Genomic DNA, 24,398 nt, shown 5'->3' on the forward strand with positions numbered 1-24,398 from the left:
TTGTACTTTTCCACACTGTAGTCTTCCACTGAAGGAAGTCTGGACAGGTCAAGCAGGGTTGGATCATGGAGGCAGAAGCTGATGCAGAAACCATGGTGGGGTGCTGCTTACTGGCTTGCTCCCCCTCACTTGCTCAGCCTGCTTTCTTATAAAACCCAGCACCACCAGCCCAGGGATGGCACCACCCACCATGGGCTGGGCCCTCCCCCATTAATCTCTAATTGAGAAAATGCCTTATAGCCGGATCTCATGGAGCCATTTCCTCAACTGAGACTCCTCCTTCTCTGATGACTCTAGCTTGTGGTGTCAAGTTGACAGACAAAACCAGCCAGTACAGCAACCATCACAGCTAGGTTTGGCAGTTTCTGATATGGGTAGCAGAATATGCCACTTTGTCTTTTCCCTCTTTTGTGACTGTAGTGTTCACCCAGCTGATGACCTATCATTCATTCATTGACATTCAGCAGATAATTATATGGAGGCTTCCTTAGAACCTAGACCATGTGCTAGGAATAGCAGCAAACAGAGCCTGCTTGGTTATGTATGATTTTCTCCTACAAAATTGCTGTTTCTCCTCATTCTCTTGAGCTGGAGGCCTAACTGTCTGGGAATGAAAACTTGAGATTAGTAGTTCTCATGTCGTGGGTCATGACCCCTTTGGCAGGGTCTTACTTCCCTTTCACAGAGGTCACCCAAGACCAGTAGGCAACACATATATTTATAATTCAGTTCATAACAGAAGCAAAATTATAGTTACTAAGTATCAATAAAAACAATTTTATGGTTGGACATCACTGCAATATGAGGAACTATATTAAAGGGCCACAGAATTAGGAAGATTGAGAACCACTGTCTTAAATGAATATGTCACAGCTTAATTTATTCCTATGTTCTCCCCTTCATCACTGAGACCCCAGTGTGAACACATTCATGACCGCAAGGGAAAAACATCTTAGTGTGTTGTGAGCCAGATTTACACAAAGTAAACGGGATCTCAACACACACTTGTCTGGAGTGGGCATTGGATTTAGGACTAGAAATAATCTCTCACAGTAATCCCACATCACAGCCGTCTGCGGAGAAGTTCGATAGCTAGCCTAAGGTTGGAAGCCAGAAATCATTTCTGCCATTTCTGCCACAAGTATACATGGCCTTTCTATCCTCAGACTCAACAGGTGAACAACAGAAATAATTTGAAAATAAAATGGCACATATATCAAAAGTGTACAGATGTTCTCTTACATATTTTATAAGTGATATAGTATGACAGCTACTGACACAGAATTCATTTATATTGCTTTATGTTTATTATGTAATTCAGAAATCATTTGAAGTATACAGGATAATGGATGTATGTATGTTATATACAAATCCTGTACCATTTTATGTAAGAGACTTCAGAATCTAAGGACTAGACACTGCCGAGGTGTTTAAACAAACCACTGGAGTATACAAAAGAATTACTTCTACTAATGGAGATGGGACATGTAAATGAGTTCCATTTTACGTAGTATATAAAGTAGGAGCCACTGATGAAATACTTGAGTTTCTCCTTTTTTGACCTGTCTTCTTGTTGCTTTGAGGCCATAATATGGCCGTAAGAAGACTACTAAGATTGTCGTATGGAACAGATAAGACCTGCTCTGCCTTCTGCTGCTAATAATTCATAAATACAGCAATTCATGAAACCCTGAACGCCTACAAATACCATGTCTCTCTACAGAAGGCTGATGCTGTACGTGTGATTACCTTCACCGGCTGTATGGGAGAAACATACTTTGACAACAAACCTATAGGTTTATGGAATTTCCGGGAAAAAGAAGGTGACTGCAAAGGATGTACTGTCAGGTGAGTTGAGACGAGGAGGCCTGTTCTGTGTAGCACTCAGTTTGCATTTTACTGGGAATCCATCTATCATGATGTAGAATAGGTTTGATTGTACTTATGGTGGATTTGCCAAGTTGGTGAAACTTCAAATCCCTTCCCAACTGTGTGGGCATTTCCCAAGGACCTTGAAAAATGCCCTTCAATACACTTATTTGGCTATGTGTTTTTATAAATTCTTCACAGATAAGAGATTTGAACCATAGTCACTTAAAACTAGTCTCTTCCTATTTCAGTGTCTCTTTACGGCCACAAGAGTTTGCTTATCTATTAATGACTTCTGGTCATAATTATTATTTTATAACGAGAGTGCTCCCCAAGCTGATTAGGTATACATGTAGAAACCTAGCTTATATTATATTCCTGCAGGAATTTTCAAACTGACATGTGAGTTCCTATAACCGCTTACAGGGATAACTGGGGAGGACTTTGAAATGTGCTTAAGATGGGAGAGATAACAGGTGCCTGGAAGAAATACCACATACATAGCACCAAATGGAAGAAGGAGTTCAGGTCAAACAGGATTTTAAAGTATATACAGCATACAATGCAAATGCATGAAATAGTTTTATATAAACTGAGTAAAGAGTATATAAATAATAAACTAAAAGTAAGGGATTTCTCAACAGAAAAATATAGAAGCCACCAGCCCCTAGTCATTTGAGCCTAAAATTAATTTGATTATAGTAAAACTCTGCAGTATACATTGAATACCTGGAGGATTAATGTGCTATATACAAGAATTTAGAAGTGCTAAGGCATTTGTTTTTTTTTTAATTATAATTTAATGAGTGTATGAGCAGTTCAAAATCACAACCCCCATCAACACAGCAAAGAACATTTTACAGTTTCTTCTAAATATCTCTACTTTACCATATAGGAAGAATCTCCAAGACATCTCTGAAAGTTTTGATGTCCAAATCCTTCTGGTATCACTGCTTATCAACAATGGCAGCAAGAGAGTCTGACATATTTAAGATAGTTCTATCCAGAACATACTAACACAGAATATGGAAAGCTGTCTATAAAGTTCTTTCAATTCAACCAAAACCATGAGATATAATGCCAGGTTTGATGGCCATGCCTGTAATCCCAGCACTAAGAATGTTGAAGTAGAAAGATTATTAAACTTAACACCAGCCTGAGACACATGAGGCATAGACTTGGCCTCATTTCCTTGGTAGATTTCTAACTGGCATTTTCAGAAAATTATTAGCAACTGTAGTAAAAGGAAATCTTCTGGAACTATTCAATCCCTTGATGTTGCAGGATGATATTGTCATCTACGAATGTGTTGGGTCACACTCACAGTTATCTGGTATACATGTAGCCCAGGGAACATAGATGCAGTGTGCCTGATTATTCGAAACCATCAAATAATCATTCTGTCATGCACAGATTCTAAGACTATCACATCACTAATGTTCAGCTCTGTAATAAAAAAAGTCAATATGTAATATGTTATTTACATATTTATATGTAAATATATTTATTTATATGTTATCTAAAACATATTTATGTTATATATATAAAATGTTATATATATAAATATATATAAATATGTTATATATATAAATTTATATGTTATATATATAAATATTTATATATAAATATGTTAAAACATATTTATATGTTATATAATAAGGACATGTATACTTCTAACCTTCTGATACTAGGAATAATTCAATTCTTTCTCACTCATCAAAAGATGTATCACCAGGAAAGGAGGAAAAAACTGATAAAATAGTTAAAAATATAAAGCACAATAAAAATCCCTTTGAAGGGGTATACAGTGCCCCTTTGGAAAATCTGCTTTGTGGAAGAGGTAACATCTGAGGTGATCCTCAAGAATATGTGAAAGTCCAATAAAAATGTTGACCAAGTCAAATGTGGGGAACCCAGAAAGTCAGTATCCACTGCCCAGTTCTCTGCCATAATAATTTTCACCACAGCCCTACCTGTCTACAGTATTGACCTTCCTATCTTAGATTTTTATTGCTCATGATAAAATAGCATGGTTAAAAGCAACTTGGGGAGGAGAGGGTTTGCCTCAGCTTATGAGATCACAGTCCAAGTCATGGCAGGACCTCAAGCAGTGTAGGAACCTAGAGGTAGACACTGGAGCAGAAGTCACAGAAGGATGCTGCTTATGGGGTTGCTCCCTATGGCTTCCTCAGCTTCCTTTCTTCTGGGACCCAAAATCACCTGCCCAGTGGAGGAAAAGTCCACAATGGACTCTGTCCTCCACATCAACCATTAACCAAGGAAATACCCTATAGGCTTGCTCACAGAAATCTTGCTCATGAAAATTCTCAATAACGTTCCTCCTTCCCAAATGATTCTAGCTTGTATCAAGGACAAAAACTAATCAGACCTTCATTATGGTTCCTGCTGCCAAACTATGATTATCTTTGTTTATGGTTGAGGAAGTTTCACTGTAGATATGAATGATGGAACAGCCAGAAGCGTCTGGAAGGATCCAGACTGAACCAGGCCAGCAGACTGAACCAGACCATGAGTACAGAGATGGGGAGTGAGAGAGGAAGAGAAGAGAGGGAGAGAAAAGAGAGTATATAGGAACCAAAAAAGAGAAGTACCAAGAATATCTTTCTTTTCTTTGTAAAATTATTTTCATAGAGTTACTATTCTTTTATATTATTTGATTCCATAGTTGCATAAGTTTTGAGCAGTCATCTCCAGCACTGTTGACCCATGTGACTTTGTATTTGTAACAGTAATATTTATAGAACTCTATGTACTGCTGTTCTTGTTTTCTTTTCAGAAAGCTTTGTCACATTTTTACATAAAGAACAATCATTCAATTTAAAGGACAAAATTGATTCTGTGAGAAAGATAAAATATAAATCAATGGGAGGTAGGCTGGGAACATTCTGGGGAGACCACAGAACATCAGTTTTGGAAAGCTGCATTTTTACGTAACCTATAAAGAGCACAGTTGTTGTGACACTTAGAATATTAGATAAGGAATAACTCACTTTTCTTAAATATGAAAAGTCACATTAGGATTCAAATTCAAAAATGTGCCAGAAATAAAATGCAGTTAGCTGAACGTGAAAATTACACTGAAATTTTAAGTGTTTAGAGACAGTATATGTCATTGCTGTACTGGTAAGCAAAACCACAGGATGTGGTTTCTCCAGAGCAGCAGACGTGTTCGCTGTGCTGACTTAACCAGACACCCAGCTTTAGCTCAGAAATAAAATAAGGAAAAATAAAGTACTATATGTTTATCATGTATAAAATGGTCGTTACATTTCCTTTAAACCTGTGATCAAAATGGACATGAAAATCTAATATAATGTTACATGTTGGAATATCATAGTATATAAATGAACTGACTTTTCTTACCTCCAAGTTACTCATTCCAAGTAGGTGTTTGTTTTTTCTTTTTGACTAAGCTCTGTGGTGAATTGAGTGAAGGCAGCTATTCTACACCAGTGCCCTTGCTCACAGCCCACCCAACATTCTTCCCCACAAATTGTCTTTTGCCTTAGTGAGATAATGTCAAGTGTTAGAGTTGGGAGAGACTTTAGAAATCTGAAAGTGATTGAAACTTTCATGTCACACTTGGGAAATTCCAACATGAATCGTTAAATGACTTTTGTTAGATTCTGCAGTAGTCCCCGGGGTACCTGATATCTAATCCACATTGAGAAGATAGATTTGGGACACAAGGATGTCAGGGTTTATCTTTCCTATGTTTATATCAGAAAATAAACTGACATTTCTCCTCTGAGTCTACAATCATGTAGTGATTTCTTTTTCTTTTTTGGTGTTTGGGTAATTTTTAAGTTTCCAATAAGTAAGAATGTCTGAGAACAAAGCACATAGAAAGCAGATAGGGAATATTTTCACAACCCTTTTCTGAGATGTTCTTGGTACCAGGGTAGTTTAATATGCAAGGCTCTGGCAAATGAGAACTACGGAGAATGTGTCTAGAGTCTCTTGTACCATCCTCATTCCTAGTGCAGTGCTTCAGAAGTTACTGTATTGTGATGAAAGGTTAAATAATAGTCAAGTTACTCACTATAAGGTATGTGATTAATAAGCTAATTTAGTTCCCTAGATTATGATATTTCATGAACACACACACACACACGGCATCTTTTATATTACACTTAGTGTTCTAATCCTCTATAACAAGGAACCAAGAGTAAGCCAACTTGTAGAAGTGTGAAGCAGCCCTTCAAACATAGCATATTCAATTTTGTACTCTATCATTTTTATCTCACTAGACACGATTTTATGGAGATATCATGTTAAGCCTCTTGTTTTATATCAAACCCATCACCCTTCTTAGCCTTTCTACCCTTGAAACAATGCAGTGCCCCAGTCTCAGAGCTTATCAGTACTAAGTAATATGAAACTGTTAAATATTTGGAGACTCTCCCCACAGTGAGACTTATTCTGAAAGAACATGTTCTGAATGAACACCTGATACATAAATGATTTCGTGTGGGGGTGGGTAAATAGCTGAGTGGATGGATGCATGGTTAGATACTTAAATGCCCAGATACATAGATAGATGAGATAAACTCATACTTGAAAAACAAACACTTTTCCATTGTTTTATTTATAAGATTTTTCTCAATCACTAATTATTACATGAATATTGAAAATATATTCTCTGTGAATCCTTTTGCTATATGAAAAATCTCCTTTAGCCTACAAATGTTTAGTGCAGTCTATTAGATGGGCTAGCCTAGACCCTGAGTATATGTCTGCTATAAGTAGGGGCCCATAACATCCAAACAGTTTCTTAGAGTCGCATATTAATAATAAACACAAATTAAAAAGATAGAGTGAAAACACGGATATCTTTAATTGTCTGAGTTTAATTTGTCCAAGGAGAACTTGTTGGGTGGTGATTATTTTGAGATTGGGGGTATATTTTCTTCCATGCTTTGTAGATGGGAAGTGGTGTAGTAGATTCAGCCCATCCCAAATTCTAATAGAATACATAAATATCATTAACAAGGACCTAAATATTATGTAATTTTCTACTAAATGCTTGCCTTAAAATACCTATGAAAGTCCAGATAAGAGATTATGGTTTGAGGTCTAAGACTGTGACCAGTGGAGTCAGGGTGAGATGGATCCATGCCATGTTTGAGATAGTTTGTGTCCCGCAACAGCTTGCCAGCCAGTCCTGGGAAACTGTCTGGTCCATTGAAGGATGACAAACCAAAGAGGTCTAACTGGTGTGAAATGTCTCTTTTCAGCCCACAATTGGAAGATAGTGAGGGGACTATTCAATTTGATGGAGAAGGTTATGCATTGGTGAGCCGCCCAATCCGCTGGTACCCCAACATCTCCACAGTCATGTTCAAGTTCCGGACCTTTTCCTCAAATGCTCTTCTGATGTATCTTGCCACACGAGACCTGGTAACATGGAAATGTGTTAACTTCTTTTTTGCAGAATACCAATATAATTATTAGTTACTGATAAAATTAAAAGTTAAACCTAAAGGAAGTTTATGATAGCTGTAGGGTACTCAAGAATGATACAGCAAATGCTTATATATTTTCAGTGATGATTTAATCACAATACAATGTAGTTATTTTTTTCTCTGCAGTATCACACCCCAGATAACTATTTATGAGAAGCACCCAGTGATCATTTTCTCAGAATGGAATTATGTAGCAACAAATCTAGTTCCCTGTCCCTATTTGAGAGACCTAAGCTGAAAGATATTTCCAAATACTCCTTGACCTCATTTTTTCTCAGATCTGTGTTTCTTTAGTAAATTTATTTGGGGATCTTACAGCTTGATTTGCCTAATGCATTTTCAAAGGAACCCACCTTGCACTACTATCATGAGAGAACATGTCTCAATGATTTGATTGTGGCCATCTGTACCATAACATCACACTCAAAAGCCAAGAAAAATTACAAAGTGTAACACTAGTTCTATTTCAGAAATGTACTCCTGTCCCATGTGACACCCACAGCAATCTAGCCATGAGGCCCTCTTATAAACCCCATGAGACGTGAATACCCATCTATTTCTCTGTGTATCTAATCACTGGTGGGCTTTTACTCTATTGATAGAAGGACTTCATGAGCGTGGAGCTCAGTGATGGACACGTGAAAGTCAGCTATGACCTGGGTTCAGGAATGGCTTCCGTTGTCAGCAATCAAAACCATAATGATGGGAAATGGAAATCATTCACACTGTCAAGGATTCAGAAACAAGGTGAGTTTTGAAAGTAAGAATGCAGCACGGGCCTAAGCCATGCCTCCCAAAGCACCCCTGAACATCATCAGAAGGGCCTTGCCTGTCTGTAATTTTAGCTACTCACAAGTTCTGTGAAAAAAATGATACAGTTATTTCTTTGGCTTACATTATAGGTGGTTTGGAATAGACAGGGCTGATTGAAGAGCCAAATGGTTCTCTGTCATTTTTTTTTTTTTTTTTTTGAAACTGAGAGCTTAATTTGAAAGCATGAAAGTGTCTTACAGCCCATGAAATTATATCCTATAACAGGTTTGGAAATGGTTGTGCGCTTTTCTGTTTTGTTGAGATGTTCCTTTACTTTAGAATCTGTAGGGTGGTATGACACAACCATCGGTTCTGTGCTCTTCCAAAATGCCAACCAAACTGTAAACATGTTCCAGTAATTAACTGAGAAAAAAAATGGCATGACATTTGTTATGGTTCTGAGACTTATTAGAAGTAATCATTATTTCATTTGATTATATAAGGGAGTATTTTGATCTGTTGTTAGAGAATGGGAAATATACCTTTAAACCTTGGTATGCTGGCAACCATATGTGAGTGTACACACCCACACATTATTCATATATATCATATATTCATATATTGTATTTATATATATATATGTTGTGTATATGTATGTACATACATACACACACGTTTGTGTGTGTATGTGTGTATGTGTATGCGTGTGATGGCTTATCTTGGCTGTTAGCTCCAGTCACTTGAGCAGATGCAACTTCCCATCCAGAACTGCCTCTAACAGACATATCTGTTGCTGCACAAGGAATGACTACAAGTCATTTTTTTCATTCCCAATTAAAGTAGAGTGATCCAGCCCACCGTCGATGTGTTTATCCAAAGGCAAGTAGACATGAAGTGTATAAGAACAGTAGCTGAAGGTAACCCAGGAAGGAAGCCAGTGAATAGCATTCCTTCATGGCTTCTGCTTCAAGTTCCAGTCTTGAGTTACCACCTTGGCTTTTCTTGATGATAAACTATAACCTCGAAGCCGAATAAACCCTTTGCTCCTCAAAAGTGTTTTTGGTTGGAGTGTTTTATCATAGTGACAGAAAGCAAATTAAAGCAAAATGTATAAGCATAACCTAGATGGAAGGCCATATCTCTTGGTATTTAAAATGGTGTTAATGAGACAATTGTTATTTGGATAAAATCTCATAATTCTCTTTACTATGGCATTACCAATACCTGAAATCTAAACTTTGATACTTCTACAAGTAGATATAGACCTAATTAATATTCAGGAGGCCAATGCAATATTTTTAGAAAATTTAGATTTAACTGTGTATCACCTTACCCCACACTCTGTATTTAATATTTTTTGTGGGTTATCTACTAAGCACTGTGCAAGAACTAAAGGAAATCTGAAGCAAATTTTTGCCTTCAAGAAACTTATGCTCAGATGAAACAAGAATGGTTGATTGACAGGATAGTTGTGTATAGTAAGCTAGCTGTCTGTCTTTGTAAATGTTTCTACTTTTGTGACCAAACACCAAGACCAAAAGCAACTTGGGAAGGAAAGGGTTTATTTGCCTTACTCTCCCATATCATCACTAAAGGTGCTCAGGAAAAGAAGGAACCTAAAGCTAAAAGCTGATGGAGAGGCCATAGAAGAGGGCTGATTACTGGCTTGCTCCTCGTGGCCTGTTCTCCTAGCTTTCTTGTAGCTCCCAGGACCACCAGCCCTTTGCTGGTGCTAGCCACAGTAAGCTGGGCCCTCCTATATCAATTGCTAGTTAAGAAAATTATCTACAGGTTTGCCCACAGGCAAATCTTACAGAGGCATTTTTCTCAATTGGTGTATCTTCCTATCAGATAGCTTGTGTCAAGTTGATATAAAACTAGCTGGTGCCTAGTCTCAGAAGAAAACTATTTGAGTGGTAGGGAGAAATCAGCTCCAGGGAGTACCCCTGAGACATGAACAAGGGTAGAAGAGTAGCCTAGGTAAAAGCACCTGTAGAATTTTCAGAGTAAAGTTGCACAAATCTGGGGCTACCAGAGAACCAAAGGTGTACCACTTTGAAGCTGCATCTCCATGGAGAAACTCCTTAGAGAAGAAAAAAGCTAATGTTACCATTGTGAAAACTGGCGTGCTACATCTTTTATCCTCAAGTAAGAAAGACCCAAAGCTCCCAAGCCATAAGAACTCTGTGTAGTTCAGGAAGGACATTTAATTAAATGTTTCCTAAAGTTCTTTAATCACATAAACCCTCCCACTACTGCAACAGCAATGTTCTGCCAGACACGTGTTAGCAACCACACTCATCACTATCAGTAAATGTGTAAACTAAGTGGGTGGGTGGTGCTTGGATATCAGCGTGAGTCCGTGCAGAGCCTTGTGAGCTAATAAGATGACGTTAGCCATAGGGGATCTTAACTCCACCAAGATTGTGGTACTATTAGATCTGGACTTCAATGAAATTTCTTTCAGAGCAACTTGGTCACTATCTTTGTGACCATTTGAGTTGCTCCTGAAGTGTTGAGAGAATTAGAAAACAGAATAAAATTAAAATCAGTAATGAGAATGAAGAAGGAAGAATGGGATTGAATGATCTCAAATAGTGTATACTTAATAAGCTTAGAGGAACAAGATCTGGAAGAATCCTTTTTTCTTAGATAACAAGATTATGACAGTGCTATTGAAGAAGTTGTTACACTGAGAAAAATATCAAGAGTTTTGTTTTGTTTTTAAAAAGTCAATTCTATTTGAGATGTAATATTCAAGGTAGCTTTAGTGTCTTTAATGACCTAGAGAAACTGTGTACTTGACAGGCAATTAGATGCAGTGAGGATAATGGAAATCTAGAGAGGAGGTGGAGAAGTTGAAACCATCCTCAACTCACAGTGGTCAGAGATGGGTTAGAGTGAGAACAGCTGAGTAGGATATCAGATCAAGAGGGCCTACAGCCTGGAAGCCCACAAGTATTGAAAGAGTAATTAAATAAAGACCCTATAAGGGGGGCCATAAAGAAATAATCAGAGAAAGCGAAATTGAGTCTTTGCGAAAGTCTGACATTAAAGTAGGAAAAGAACACATTTCTTCAAAGAATGAGGAGCTGGACATGGTGGCACCTGCCTGGAATGCCAGCTCTGGGGAAGCAGAGGCAAGAGGATTAAGAATTAAAGTTCATCCTTGATTATAAAGCAAATTCTAGCCATAGTTACATAAAACTTTGTCTCAAAGAAAAAGGGAAAAATAATTTAGCTTATCATGAACCATAGAACACTGACAAGAAATAAGAGCAACAGAATTAGCCGTCAGTGGAAATGTAGAAGTCGTTGTGGTTTGAAAAGAATTATATTGACAAGAACTGTAGCAATGTAGTCATAGAAGGCTTGTAATGGCTCTTTAGGGTGCAAGGGACTATGGGAAAGCAGGTACTGTGATAATAAACTGATTCCAAAGGAAGTTTGACTTGGAAGTCCAAGAAGAAAGACAGTAAAAGGCAGTACCTGTCAACTGTGAGTGTGGAGTTGGAGGGCAAGTGTCAGAAACTTAGAGAAAATTCTAGTGTTCTCCATTGGTTTCTAGCAGGTCATAAATATCTAGTTGGTATTTTTTTTTTGAGTGAACAAATGAGTGTTTCTGCAGCATAATGGTAGGCTGTGAAAAATGTACATGTATATATTTACATACATAAATTGTTATAAATACTTATTATAGAATATTACTTGACAACAAACTAATAATGAACCAGTAATATAATACAAATGAATGAATGTAAAAATATTTAATGATACAAGTTAAACAACAGGAGTTTTATTAAATTATATGGACAATGCAAACTCATCTATAAAGCAATTTATAAATTTACTCACATAAAGCAATTTATGCCACATAAGGCATATGAATGCTATGGATGTCAAGATGGCGGAAGTGTAGGGTATGGAGGCAGGACCTACACAAATTCACAAGGAAACGGATAGACATGCTCATTTTCTTGAAAGAGGTATTGGATTCCATTGATGTGTGGATAGTTCAAATTTTGTTAGAGTGTATTATTAAACACTGGTGAGTTTTAATATGTCGGCTAATCAATAATACCTCACTAAAACTATTTTTAAATACCATATTTAGTATACTTATATAGAATAACCAAGTCAGCGAGGGCATTGATTTTATTAGCTATAAACGCTGAGGGGGATGCCTTCAACTTTAAAAGACTAGCGAGGAGTAACAATGCAACCAAAAAAAAATAATTCATCTATGCTTGCGAGTACAGAGGTCCCCACTTTGGTTTAGAATATGTTTCTCATTAAAAGAAAATGCCAGTAATGGTGTCTTACTTGCCAAGTATTAATTTTCGGATAAATTCAGGCCCAGACATGATTATTTGGGGGAGCTGTTATTATACCACACATAGAAATGAACTTGAGCTTACTGTGTTGGCTAAAACTAAGATGTGAGCAAGGAAAGGAACGTTAGGGCAGATCAATATATCCTAAGTATTTAAAGATCTATAGGAAGGGCCAGTGAGATGACTCGGCAGCTAAAGGTGCCTGCTACCAATTCTCACCTCCTCAGTTTGATCTGTAGAACCAACACGGTCAAAGGAGAGAACTGTCTCCTGAAAGTCGCCCTTGACCTCCATACATATGTGTACATGTGTATTTAGCAGAGGTATTAGAAAAGGTGGCATGGACCCGCTAGCTCTCAGCCATGTTCCTGCTCTAAGTTCTTGCCCTAATGGCAGCCAGAGGTGCCGGTGGTGCCAGTCTAGGACCCATGAGACGTTAGCATGCCTGCTGCTTCCGCTGGTCAGCTCTGTGGTCTCTATGGCTCTAAGAATGGCCCTTGGGCCAACTCCACCACCCTCATAGTGCTCTGCTCAACCCCAGACAATATCCACCATCCTCGCAGTACCAGGTAGAATGAAGATTCTTAATGCTTAAAGATTATCCAATGAATTTATATATCAGCAAATGCTCAATGCACAAGATGCCCACACAATTAGAACTGCTAGCCCATTTACCTAACCTTGATAAAAGGTACGCGGACGTCTGCCACCATCTTCTCTCTTCTCTCTCTCTTTCTCCTTCTTCCTCTCCTCCCAACTCCTCGCTCCGCCTACTTCTTCTCTATCCAATGACCAAGCTCCACTGCAAATACAATGGGCAGGAAAAACTCTGCAACATGTGTACACACACATATGCATGTATACATGTTTAATAATTGTAATTAAAACATTCCTGAAGGATAAAGGGGAAGAGATTGAAAATTGAAGGTAAGAAAAACTAGAGAGGTTGGTAACTTGGAAAGCAAAAGAAAAACAAATCTTACAATGAAAGAAACACTAACAGCATCAACTATCGCATTAAAACCGTGGTAAGGACTTAAGGTACTGAGGTTTTGAAACAGGGGTAGGGAGGGAATTCCAGAAGGCTGAATTGAGATGAAGTGAGGCTGTAGCAATGTAGGTGATTGCGTTTGATCCATGACCAGATTCATTGCTTTGTACAGCTTATTGTTTGTTGTAAAACCACTGTTCTCTTGAAATTCGGAGTCATTCCATGAAGGTGTTTGCATGCTTTTTAACTCTGGAGTGAAACCACAGCAAGTAATAGAAGCATAATCCCCAGAGTGCACAGAGTGGGACCAAAGCGGAAAATAACTAGATTTTTGTTGGACTTAGAGAAGAAAAGGCTTACCAAGGTAGAGATGGTGTATAAAAACCTAGAGATGATTGCAAAATTATACGATAAGCCCCCATGTTGTGCTTACTAAGGAATAACACCCACTTTCCCCATGGCTACTCATAAAATGAATTGCTGAAGCCACCGAATCTAAATTTGTGTGGGGGTAGTTACTTTGATAGTCTACAAATAAAAAACAAATGATGGGAATAATAACACTTCCTACCCAAACCTTCCTCATCCCTGCAAGGGATGCAAGAAAGCCTTCAAGTTAGCTGTGGGGCTGCTGTGTTCCACTTGAGTTCTCCTGATGCTCTTTGATTCTGAGAATGGCTTCTGAAACTACATTTATCCACTCATGGATACAGAGGGAAAGTATGTCCTATCACTACCTCGCTGGTAACAGAAGCAGAATCCCTGCATACACAGCAGTGAAATATTCCCCAAGTCTTTAGAGAGACAAGTTTCATGTCTCAGAGAACAGAGCCATATAAACCTTTCTCTGTGATATGGATTTAAAAATAGAATATGTATAACAGTCTTTAAAAACAGCTCAATAAACCTATTTATTTTAATTGCCAATCTGGTCTAAGAGGTACATGTATAGAGAGCTAATTATATGTGTAAAGGTATATATATATATATATATATATATATATATGAAACTAATTAAAATTTGAATATTAATTTGTTAAATATATCTTAATGGAACAAGTATTCCTTTATGGTAGTTTTCATATTATTTAGTTTTTTGACTTTTTACAAAACTGGACTTTGGCCAGGTTTGGTGGTGCATGCCTTTAATCCTGGCACTCAAGAGGCAGAGGCAAATGGATCCCTAGAAGTAGAAGGGCACCCTGGTCTTCTGTAACTGTAAAGGGAGTTACAGGCCAGTCAGAGCTATGCATCACACACATACACACACACACACACACACACACACACACACACACACCCCCTAAAAGGTTTGAAGTTTAGGATATTTGATTAGGGTCATTTTTTTATGTGTTGACGGTATTTAATTTTATTGAAGATGGATTTTGAGGGACACTAGCACGATAGACTACAAAGGAAGTTTGGAGTTCACGATTTGTGTGTGTTCCAAAGAATCTCAATTCTAATCAATAAAGAATGGACAGAATAAATAATCTTGCATGTTCACACAGATCTGAGTATTGTGTCATTCGTGTTCCTCTGCTGTAGCCCCACAGAGTACACTGACATACTGAAAGATCTGGGCTGCCAAGCATTCCAATATATGTTCAACACTGATCTAGCATATACCATATGCATTTGAACCAGGGACATGGAAGAAACTAACATTGCAAACAGTGAACATTTAGAGATTCCCTTATGGCTCAAATGCCCATATCCAAACCCATTCTAATTCTTATCTTCTACCAGGCAAAGATCCAGAAGCAAAACCTGTAAGATTAATAAATAATGCCTCTACACACACACATACACACACACACACACACACACACACACACACATCAAGGGCCTAAAACATATGAAATGCTTGAAGGTTAGGTCTAAGTAGGTAGCATGCTAAAAAAAGCATGTGATTCAGAAGGAGTCAAGCCTGACCCTTAGAAATGAAAGAGAAAATGAACGATATAAAGAATTCCCATTTGCTTTCTTAACAAAGCAGTCTCAGTAGACACATAACTCCTTCCTTCTTCTTTCCCTGTGTCTGCATTCTGATCTCTTCCACATGAGGAAACCCTTTGAGATCTAAGAAAAGCAATGTGGCATGAGGATGTACATCACTCACAATCCAGCTTCCGGGTCTGCAGAGTGTTTTACAGTAGATGTGGATCTTGCCATTTCATGGGGCTAATTATTCTCATCTCTCTACTTGTGTGTGCTATGGTTTTATTCAAGTAACACTTTGCAAATGAACAGGAACCTCAGTAGTCGAGTATGCTGAAATTCACAAATCTGAAGAGGCAAAGAGTTGAAACATTTCTAATTATCCAATTTCGAGTTAGATAGTTGTGATAACACAATATTCATTTTCTTTAGTGTAAGAAACAACATCAGGCGGTTTGCTGATAGCCATCTAAACTTCCTTCCTTTGTCTTCTGATCTGCCTTCATTGTGTGGAAGCCATTCTTTTCCTGCTCTGGTGTGAATGTTTCAGTAATGTACTGCATTGATGCTGTTACTGTGCGTTAAATGGTTACATATGTAATACACATGCGGAGAGAACACTAGTGTCTATTTGAAATTTAGACAATCTCCAGTTGTCAGCAACAACATAGCTGTGGTGAACCTTTGGCTAATTAAATGGAATATTCCTCTCTCCGTTACAGCCAACGTATCGATTGTAGACATTGATTCTAACCAGGAGGAGAGTGTAGCTACTTCATCTTCTGGAAACAACTTTGGTCTTGACTTGAAAGCAGATGACAAAATATATTTTGGTGGCCTGCCAACTCTGAGAAACTTGAGGTAATCTAATTCATATTTAAAGTGAAAGTTTTAATTAAATGGTCACTAGCATTGTGAAGTTTAATTACAATGGCAATGTCATATAACCTTTAGCTACAGAAAGGACTAATCAAAAATAATAATAATAATGTTGCATGTTAAGAACAACACCAGGATTTAGAAACTGGGGATTAACTTGACATCTTTGCTGAAGAGATAAATTGGAATTGCTATTTCTCTTATATACACCTGCTGAAAAGAATTATGAAGGTAATTAAAGACAGAAGCTGAAGTTGACTGTGGGTTTTGTAATTGCTGTTCTCTGTGCACAGTCACTAGAGAGAATGGCATTTGACATTGTGCAGGCTTCTGACAATTAGCCAGTGTTCAGGATGCTGTGAGTGTAATCTATGTTATTGTGAGTCGTTAGCATTACAATAGCATAGTGGAGCCTTCTCACATACCTAAAACTAAGTGACATTTCTTATTCACATGCCTGCTCTGGCATAATTTAGAAATTTCTCATATGCTCTGTAGTTAGCAGGACAGGAAGACATATTTAGCTCACAGTTCGGTTAGTTCAAAAACAGGAACTTAAAAAGTCAGAAAATGTTCTATGTGTCATTTAATTAATTTACTGCTTAATATGAAACATGGAAAACAAATCCCATAGAGTATCTAGTATGCACTATACATTAACTGAATCTGGTTAAGATGGAATGAATGATCTGGTTAACCTATGACACCCTCAGAGAAGTACCATGTTTCGGGGATTTTCATTTTTGGCTTTTGGCTTTTTATTGGTGCTTTATCAAGGGTGTGAAAGTCCTATTCTACATCTGGAGAATTTTTAAAACGCTATAGTTGGAAATCATAGAGAAGAGTCACTCCCTAGATAGCACTTTCATATAAACTGAAGATGTTTTCCCCAGTCTATTTATAGACGAGACAATTGTCTACTTGCCAGTCTTTCATAGGTGTGTATTGATAAGCATCATGGTATAGATCATGTGTGCATATTCATACACATATATTATCATATATATCATATATCAGCATATTTATTTGTTACTAATATAATTCTGAAGTATCAATTTATAAAAATGACTATGCATCTAAGTGATTTGGATAGTAATGTGGTTATCACTTAGTGGTTCCTTTGTTAAACATGCATTCAGTGCATGATTGCTGAATACCTACTGTGTATCGGGCAGCATATCAAATCCCAGTAATCCAGTACTTATTTAAATCCAAGAATGATCTTACAAAATCATTAACTGTATTCAGAATGAATTAAATATAGTGAAATAAGACTACCTATAAATATTTCACTTAGTCTAGTAGTGATACTTTTTATTATCAGAAAGTGAGTTTGTAAAACAAACACATCATGAATTAACTTAATTGAAAATGGTTTGTATCTTGGGTGTATTTTTGGAAATTACGTTCTGAGTCTTTATTACTGAGATGTTACTCTCCATTCAGCACAGCAATTTAAATTATAATACTGCTGTAGTATGTCCCTCTATTACAAAATTTTATTTATATATATATATATATATATATATATATATATATATATATATATATGTTTGTGATTGACAAAGCAGCCATGCATTTACCTGTTGTTTTGTACAGTCAAAATCTCTATATGATGATGTAGTAAACACAAATTATTTTCACATGTATTGTTAAACTTGAATATTTTGAGAAACAATATTTATAAGCTATTCATAAATACCGTGTTGGTGCACTTTCCCATATATCATGCCAATAAAAGTAAGAGCTTTGAATTTATATTCCAAAATAAAAATGTCTAAGAGATATAGTTTGGGGAATCTCTGATTTCCGGTTTTACTTCTATAGAGGACATTTATCTGTTCAATGTCCTGTCCTTTTTAAAATATTCCTTCCTATAAGATGGGCTTATAACAAAATTTATTATTAAAGTTTGTTGTTCTGTTAAATGAGAATGCAATTAAAAGTAAATTGGTTTTTTTTTTTTTTCTTCTTTTCCCTTGGTTTAGTATGAAAGCAAGGTAATATTTAAATTTATGCATGCCTTCCTCAAGTGCATGGCTGGGAGATGCAGCTTTGTGGGGGCAGCAGCAGTGCAGAGGCACAGCAAAACCAATGCAGTTGCTTCCACAGTAGATTTCAGGCACCGATGATGTGTATTGCAAGAGTCCTCATGCCGCCCAGCACTGATAAAGAGCCTGTGCTTGCCCACCATCAACTGGGTTACCATGTCTGTTGTCTCACCAGCTCTAAGGGAATTTCACAGCTTACTTCTTCAAGCACATGGCACAGGACCTCACAGTAGCCAGCAGGATATGCCCAAAGGGCAGCTGGTCAGTCAAGCTTATGGATAATAGTCTAATTCTGTGGAACCATAGTAAGATGGCTTCCAGAGCAGAACCTTAAACTCTGGCCTCCCTAGTGCTGTGCTGTTTGCTCAGCAAGCCGCCTGTGCTACCAAATGCTACCAAATGCTACCAATGCTACCACTGCCTTCTTGCTTTTTGCAGGACTGCAAATGTACATTTCTATGGCCATTGTACCTCTTTTCAAAGCTGCGTGTTTATTATCATATAGAAAATTATCTATGGAGATATATAAGAACTTCTGCAGATACCACATTTCAAGTAAATATTTGAGTTAAGAGTCGAGAGATTTAAAGACAATCTCTCCATAGATTTTCAGGAACCTTTACATTCTTCCCGGCTGACAAATATTAGTAAGAATTACCAGCCTTGGAAGTGGCTGATCAAATCCTGGAGATGCCTGGCTGGCTGGCTGACCCTGGCCAAAGCCAAAGGTGTTTTGGCATTTCAAGAGCCTAACTGTGTGAGATTTCTGAACAGGAGATAATGAAGCCAAAACAATCCTGGAGATGTTTAAAGCAAAGACACCATTTTAATATCAGAAACTGGGAACATATTGAATGTAGGGAAAATAATAAGTCATTTTTTTTTTTCGTTACGTCACTCTGACACTAGTCATGCCCTGTTTGCAGAGATGGGTAAAAGGCAAAGACTGAACATTCCGTGGATATACATACCAATAAATAAAACTGCAGGATACCACTGTAGCCTTGCAGTGTTTGTGCATGACTGGTGAACCTTAGGAAAGAGACCTGTGGTTACCTTAGGAAGCAAATCAGTGTGCCATGTCTCCTCCTGGGGCTTTCACAATGTTCACTTTGCCAAATCATTACATTTTGAAAGGATCTTAGTGTTTCCAAGAAACAACAAACTTTCTGTGATTTACTTTATTGGCCAAACTCCCCTCATCCCCAAAATTGCCATAGATCCGCCTTCCTCTAACAGACAATATGGAAGAAAGTGAGCACAGGAAATAAATCCCACCATCCTTTTTTGCTTTTCCATGATGACAAGCAAGAGCCCTTCCCTCCAGCTGCCCATCTTCCTCATAATTACTGACTGAAGGAACGGAAGGAGAAGACCTTGGGGACCAGTGACAATGATCAAAGGAAATAAAAAAAAAGTTACAGGAAGACAGGGGTGGAGGTGGAGAACAGAACAAATACTTGACAAGAGATAAATCACCTGGTACAGATACCAGGGTCTAATTTGCTCTCCCACCTGTTTTCCCTTGTGCCATGTGCTTTTTATAAAGATGAAAACGAGAAACTTGGCATCAAGGGATGCTGAGAGGAAAATTAATCATTAGCCTATTAAGTACAATGTTGGTGTCAATTGGACACTTGCCAGATGCTCATTAACAGTACATAACGAAAAATTACAATTTTTACCCTTATATTTCAACAACAGCTCAATGTAGTAGCGACTAACCACTGAGGGCATTTAACTTTAAAATATACGATATTAACAATACTCAGCTTCTCCTTCCCACAAACTACATTGCAAGTCCCAGCAGCTACATATGCCTAGGAACTAGTAAACAGTGAACTGGACAGTACAGAGCAGGGCATGTCTATCATCACAGAGTGTTGCTGTAATAGACTCGAGAGATGTCATCACCATTCACATCCTGTCTGTATGTGTCAACTGCACATCAAGATATGCTGTGCTCATCAGTACATCCTAACATTGCTCACAGACATTACTGTCATTATGTCTACTTATACATACAAGGATGGAGTCCTAGAGAAATCAGATCACTTGGTCAATATCAAATAATCTGAGCAATGTGTTAGAGATAAAGGCAAGGAATTAAATTCTAATTGACTTATAATTTTTGGCATGCTTGCTGTGCCTTTGGATGTAGTGGGCAGAAAGAAAGCATTCAAGTATGGTTGGAGGGGTGGGAGAAGATATCAACCATATTAAAAGAACTGACTATTTTGCATTAGGTTGCCTTATTTTGTTATGACACATACATACATACACACATGCACATACTTTCTCACACACTCACGCATATGCACATGTACATACATATGCACACACACACGCTCATATGCAAACATATCCACATGTGCACGCACACATACATAGCTTCTAAAGCTTCAGGAAGATTTCAAATAAACATTTCCAAATAACTTCCTAAATTTCAAACAAGACATTTAAGAGCTTTTTTGTAAATAATTGAATTATTTTGCCACACAATCATCTGTTCTTTAGTGGAAACGAGGGACAAGAAGCACTTATTTCATTATGCATGTGAAGCGTTAATAAATGAGTTGATTTCTGGGACTCACATTGAAATGCTGTAAGTGAAGTTTCCCTTGGAGAGGAGAATAGTATCAGAATTCTTGGTACAGAGTGATGTCAACTTGCTCTCAATCCAACCATCACATAATCAGGGTTTGCTGAGTGCATGTGTGTGCATGTATACCTCGATAAACATGCTCCTGCCTGTGTGTATGTGTGTGTGTGTGTGTGTGTGCGTGCGCGCACGCTCCACATGGCCCTTCCAGTGCTCAGAGTCTATACTGTCATCCATCTAATGGAATGGCCTTTGTTCTGCACTTGACCACTCAACAGGCCAGAAGTCAATGTGAAGAAATACTCTGGCTGCCTCAAAGACATTGAAATCTCAAGGACTCCTTACAACATTCTCAGCAGCCCTGATCATGTTGGTGTGACCAAAGGCTGTTCACTGGAGGTTAGTCTGTTTCTAAAAGTGCTTATAGCATGTTTATAGCATATTTCATTTACTTGACACGAGTGCTTTTGCTAGACTTGTTCCCTTGTTAATGTGTTTTAGACATATACTGATCCTTTCTTAGTCATGCATACATGACAGAGTATGACAGAAGCATCCTACCAATCACTGCAATGGAAATGTACTATGAAGAGCCAAAACTCTGCTCCACTTTCCAAATTGTATACTACTTAGATATAAAACAGGTGCCTTTACGAATAGCTCTTCTGTTTGGGTCTCTCTTCCATTCCAGTAATACTGTTTCTCGGTTTTATCATCTTTCTTAAATTCGCTTCCTCTTTCCACATTATACAGCTTGGTCACCTTTTTTTTTTCCCCTAGGATATAGTAGTAGTTTACACAAACAGTGGGTAGCATCATCCACCTTTCCACCAGGGTGTGTCATCTTGCCCACAGCTTAGAAGCTTCATGTTGCATCTCATTCAAGTCTGCAACGACTTGTGTAATAGATACAAAATATCCTATCTCCCCAAAAGATGCCTCGGCAGGGCAAAGCCAAAGGAAACTCTAGTGGAGGTCTGTAGCAGTTCTGAGGTGCAAATCGGTTGTCTGACATAGGTATAGGGGCAAAAGACTAATCGAACCAACTAGTAGCTGGTTCCCTCTGAAGTTTCCCTCAGGATAGCTGGCGCTCTCGAAGATGTGAAAACCCGCAGTTTTATCTGGTAAAGCAAATGATTAGAGGTCCTGGGGCTGAAACGATCTCAACCTATTCCCCTATATCTCAGAATCTCTTCTTTGTTGCTAATGCAGCCTAGGTATGACTACTCGGTAGTGACTCTTCAATTCTGGCCAAGCGGTGTGAGACAACACACAGAACATCACTTTTATCTCTTAAAATATCTATGGTATAACTAAAGATGACCAGAAAACGCTAGCAAGAATTTTATGAAAAGTCTATAGTGATGAGATTTTAAAATAAGAAAATGTTAAATCTATTTTAAAAAAAAAAAAATGTTTTGTTTACCTGCTAAACTGTTCCTTTTGGTAGATTCCTCCAATCTAAGTCATTCTGAATTACTCCAGAAGAAGGGACAGGGAACCAGAAAGAGTAAATTTGCCTTCTGAGCAGTGGGATTTCAAGATGGAACAGACCTGTCTGGGTCTTCATAGCTACACCCTTTGTGTGAAATAGCCACAGACTCCCATGCCAAACTTAATGAGAAAGGAAAAAATACAGAAGGAATTAAAACTCTCATGGTCCATACTGTCTTCTTGAGAAAAATTTGCTGAGAGTTTAAATCTTCAACGTCTAACTCTTACCTGCAGTCAAAAGATAGATCCATTAGAGTAGAAAGCTGTTCAGAGCAGAGAATTTGACAGGCTGTGTGCACAATGGAGATGCCTATGTAAAGGCACCCAGAATTGAGAACTGTTGACTAAAATAGGAGACAGGAATTTAATATGGATGCATATTGTAAAGTCTGTGCAGTAGTTTTATCTGAAACATCTAAAACTAAAATTTGAAAATTATAATAGAGAACAGATTTTACCAACTACTTTTTTTTACCTACTTCTGTGCCATTTAACTGAGCTTGGAACCATATTGGTAGAAGAAAGTTAGGATAGCCCACATGAATGGGTCTTTTTGTTTTGTTTTTTGTTTGTTTGGTTTGCTTTTACTCCAAAGACAAAACAAAGCAAAAGAACACAAGACTTTTAAAAACTAATATTTTAGATCACTTAAATGTCCAATGACATGATCTTGCTGGAATAAATGCCAACACTTTCAAAGTGTAGACCTCCTCCAGATATTACAAGAGACAATAAACACCCTTCACTGGCAGAAAAATTCTCTATTTAAAAAGAGATGTTGTAGGACCAGAGATAGTTAAGGGCCTGTTCTGCTCTTGAAGAGGAATTGCTTGTGGTTACAGAAGACGGCTCACAACTGCCTGTAACTCCAGCTCAAAGTACATCTAGAGTCCTCTTCTGACCTCGATGGTCATTGCATTCACATGCACAACCCATACACACACACACACACACACACACACACACACACATGCACGCACGCACACATGCAACTTAGATTTAAGCACAATTTAAGTAAAAAGATGACTCAGTCTAAATGTAAAATGACAGAAAGGAGGACGGGAAGGACAACATTGTGGAAGGTAAAGTTTATGAACAGATGAGATTTGTGTAAGGCTACATGCTTCTTCAGGGCTTTGGGAAGTGGGTGACTTTCTCCTCTTCATGCTATTAGTCTCTGAAGCATGGGTATATGAATTTTATGGTCAACAACAAAACAGTGGTATTCGTATTTTTTTTTTAAAGTAGACATGAAATATTTGGTTTATTTTTATTTTTAATAATTAGGTTGTATCTCTAGAAATTATTCTAAAGAATATTTGTACTATAGATATGAATGAACATTTTTCCATGGACTCATCATGATAAAGAATGTAAGCCATGATCACACACATACACACCTTTAAAACATAAAAAAAAAAAAAAATTGTTACTATATAGTCAAGAGATTTAAGAAATACAGCAAGGTAGATTTAAACCAAAAGAAAATTTTACTTACCAATAATCTTCCACAGTTCATGTCAATAGTTCTATATTTAAAATAAAGGCCATAATTTTTTAAATTTCAAACTGCACTGTTCCAAAGATTTAGTTTGAAACAGTATTTCTTCGACTTCAGCTGTTCTTAAACTTTCAATGTGACTATAGATTTCCATTCTCCCTAAAATTACACCATTTTTGTAATCATGTTGAATTTTCTGAGGAAGGAGGTAGTGTGGAGAATGTAGCCCCTCATTTCTAACATTTCCTCTTCTTCCTTCCCTGCAGAATGTTTACACAGTGAGTTTCCCCAAGCCTGGTTTTGTGGAGCTTGCCGCCGTGTCCATTGATGTTGGAACAGAAATCAATCTGTCCTTCAGTACCAGGAATGAGTCTGGAATCATTCTCTTGGGAAGTGGAGGGACACTCACACCACCCAGGAGGAAACGGAGACAAACCACACAGGTACCTTCACAACCCAGCCCCAGGACATTCTCCCCTTGAAACAGCACCTTTGGA

General features: G+C 37.7%; 1 protein-coding gene across 2 annotated transcripts in view; it reads left to right on the forward strand.

Annotated features, from left to right (window-relative positions):
* The window catches only part of Lama2 (laminin subunit alpha 2), a 572,138-nt gene that overhangs the window by 514,924 nt on the left and 32,816 nt on the right, over positions 1–24,398 (forward strand). The window contains exons 48-54 of one of the 2 annotated variants that reach the window (XM_076927972.1): positions 1,724–1,848; positions 7,128–7,290; positions 7,958–8,102; positions 16,097–16,235; positions 18,242–18,253; positions 21,185–21,305; positions 24,168–24,344. In XM_076927972.1, the coding sequence (XP_076784087.1) occupies positions 1,724–1,848; positions 7,128–7,290; positions 7,958–8,102; positions 16,097–16,235; positions 18,242–18,253; positions 21,185–21,305; positions 24,168–24,344 (882 nt within the window). The remainder of the gene's footprint in view (positions 1–1,723; positions 1,849–7,127; positions 7,291–7,957; positions 8,103–16,096; positions 16,236–18,241; positions 18,254–21,184; positions 21,306–24,167; positions 24,345–24,398) is intronic. The other variant, XM_076927973.1, reaches the window with a different exon arrangement.

The sequence above is a fragment of the Arvicanthis niloticus genome, chromosome 30 (genome assembly GCF_011762505.2).
Source record: "Arvicanthis niloticus isolate mArvNil1 chromosome 30, mArvNil1.pat.X, whole genome shotgun sequence".
Taxonomy (NCBI): domain Eukaryota; kingdom Metazoa; phylum Chordata; class Mammalia; order Rodentia; family Muridae; genus Arvicanthis; species Arvicanthis niloticus.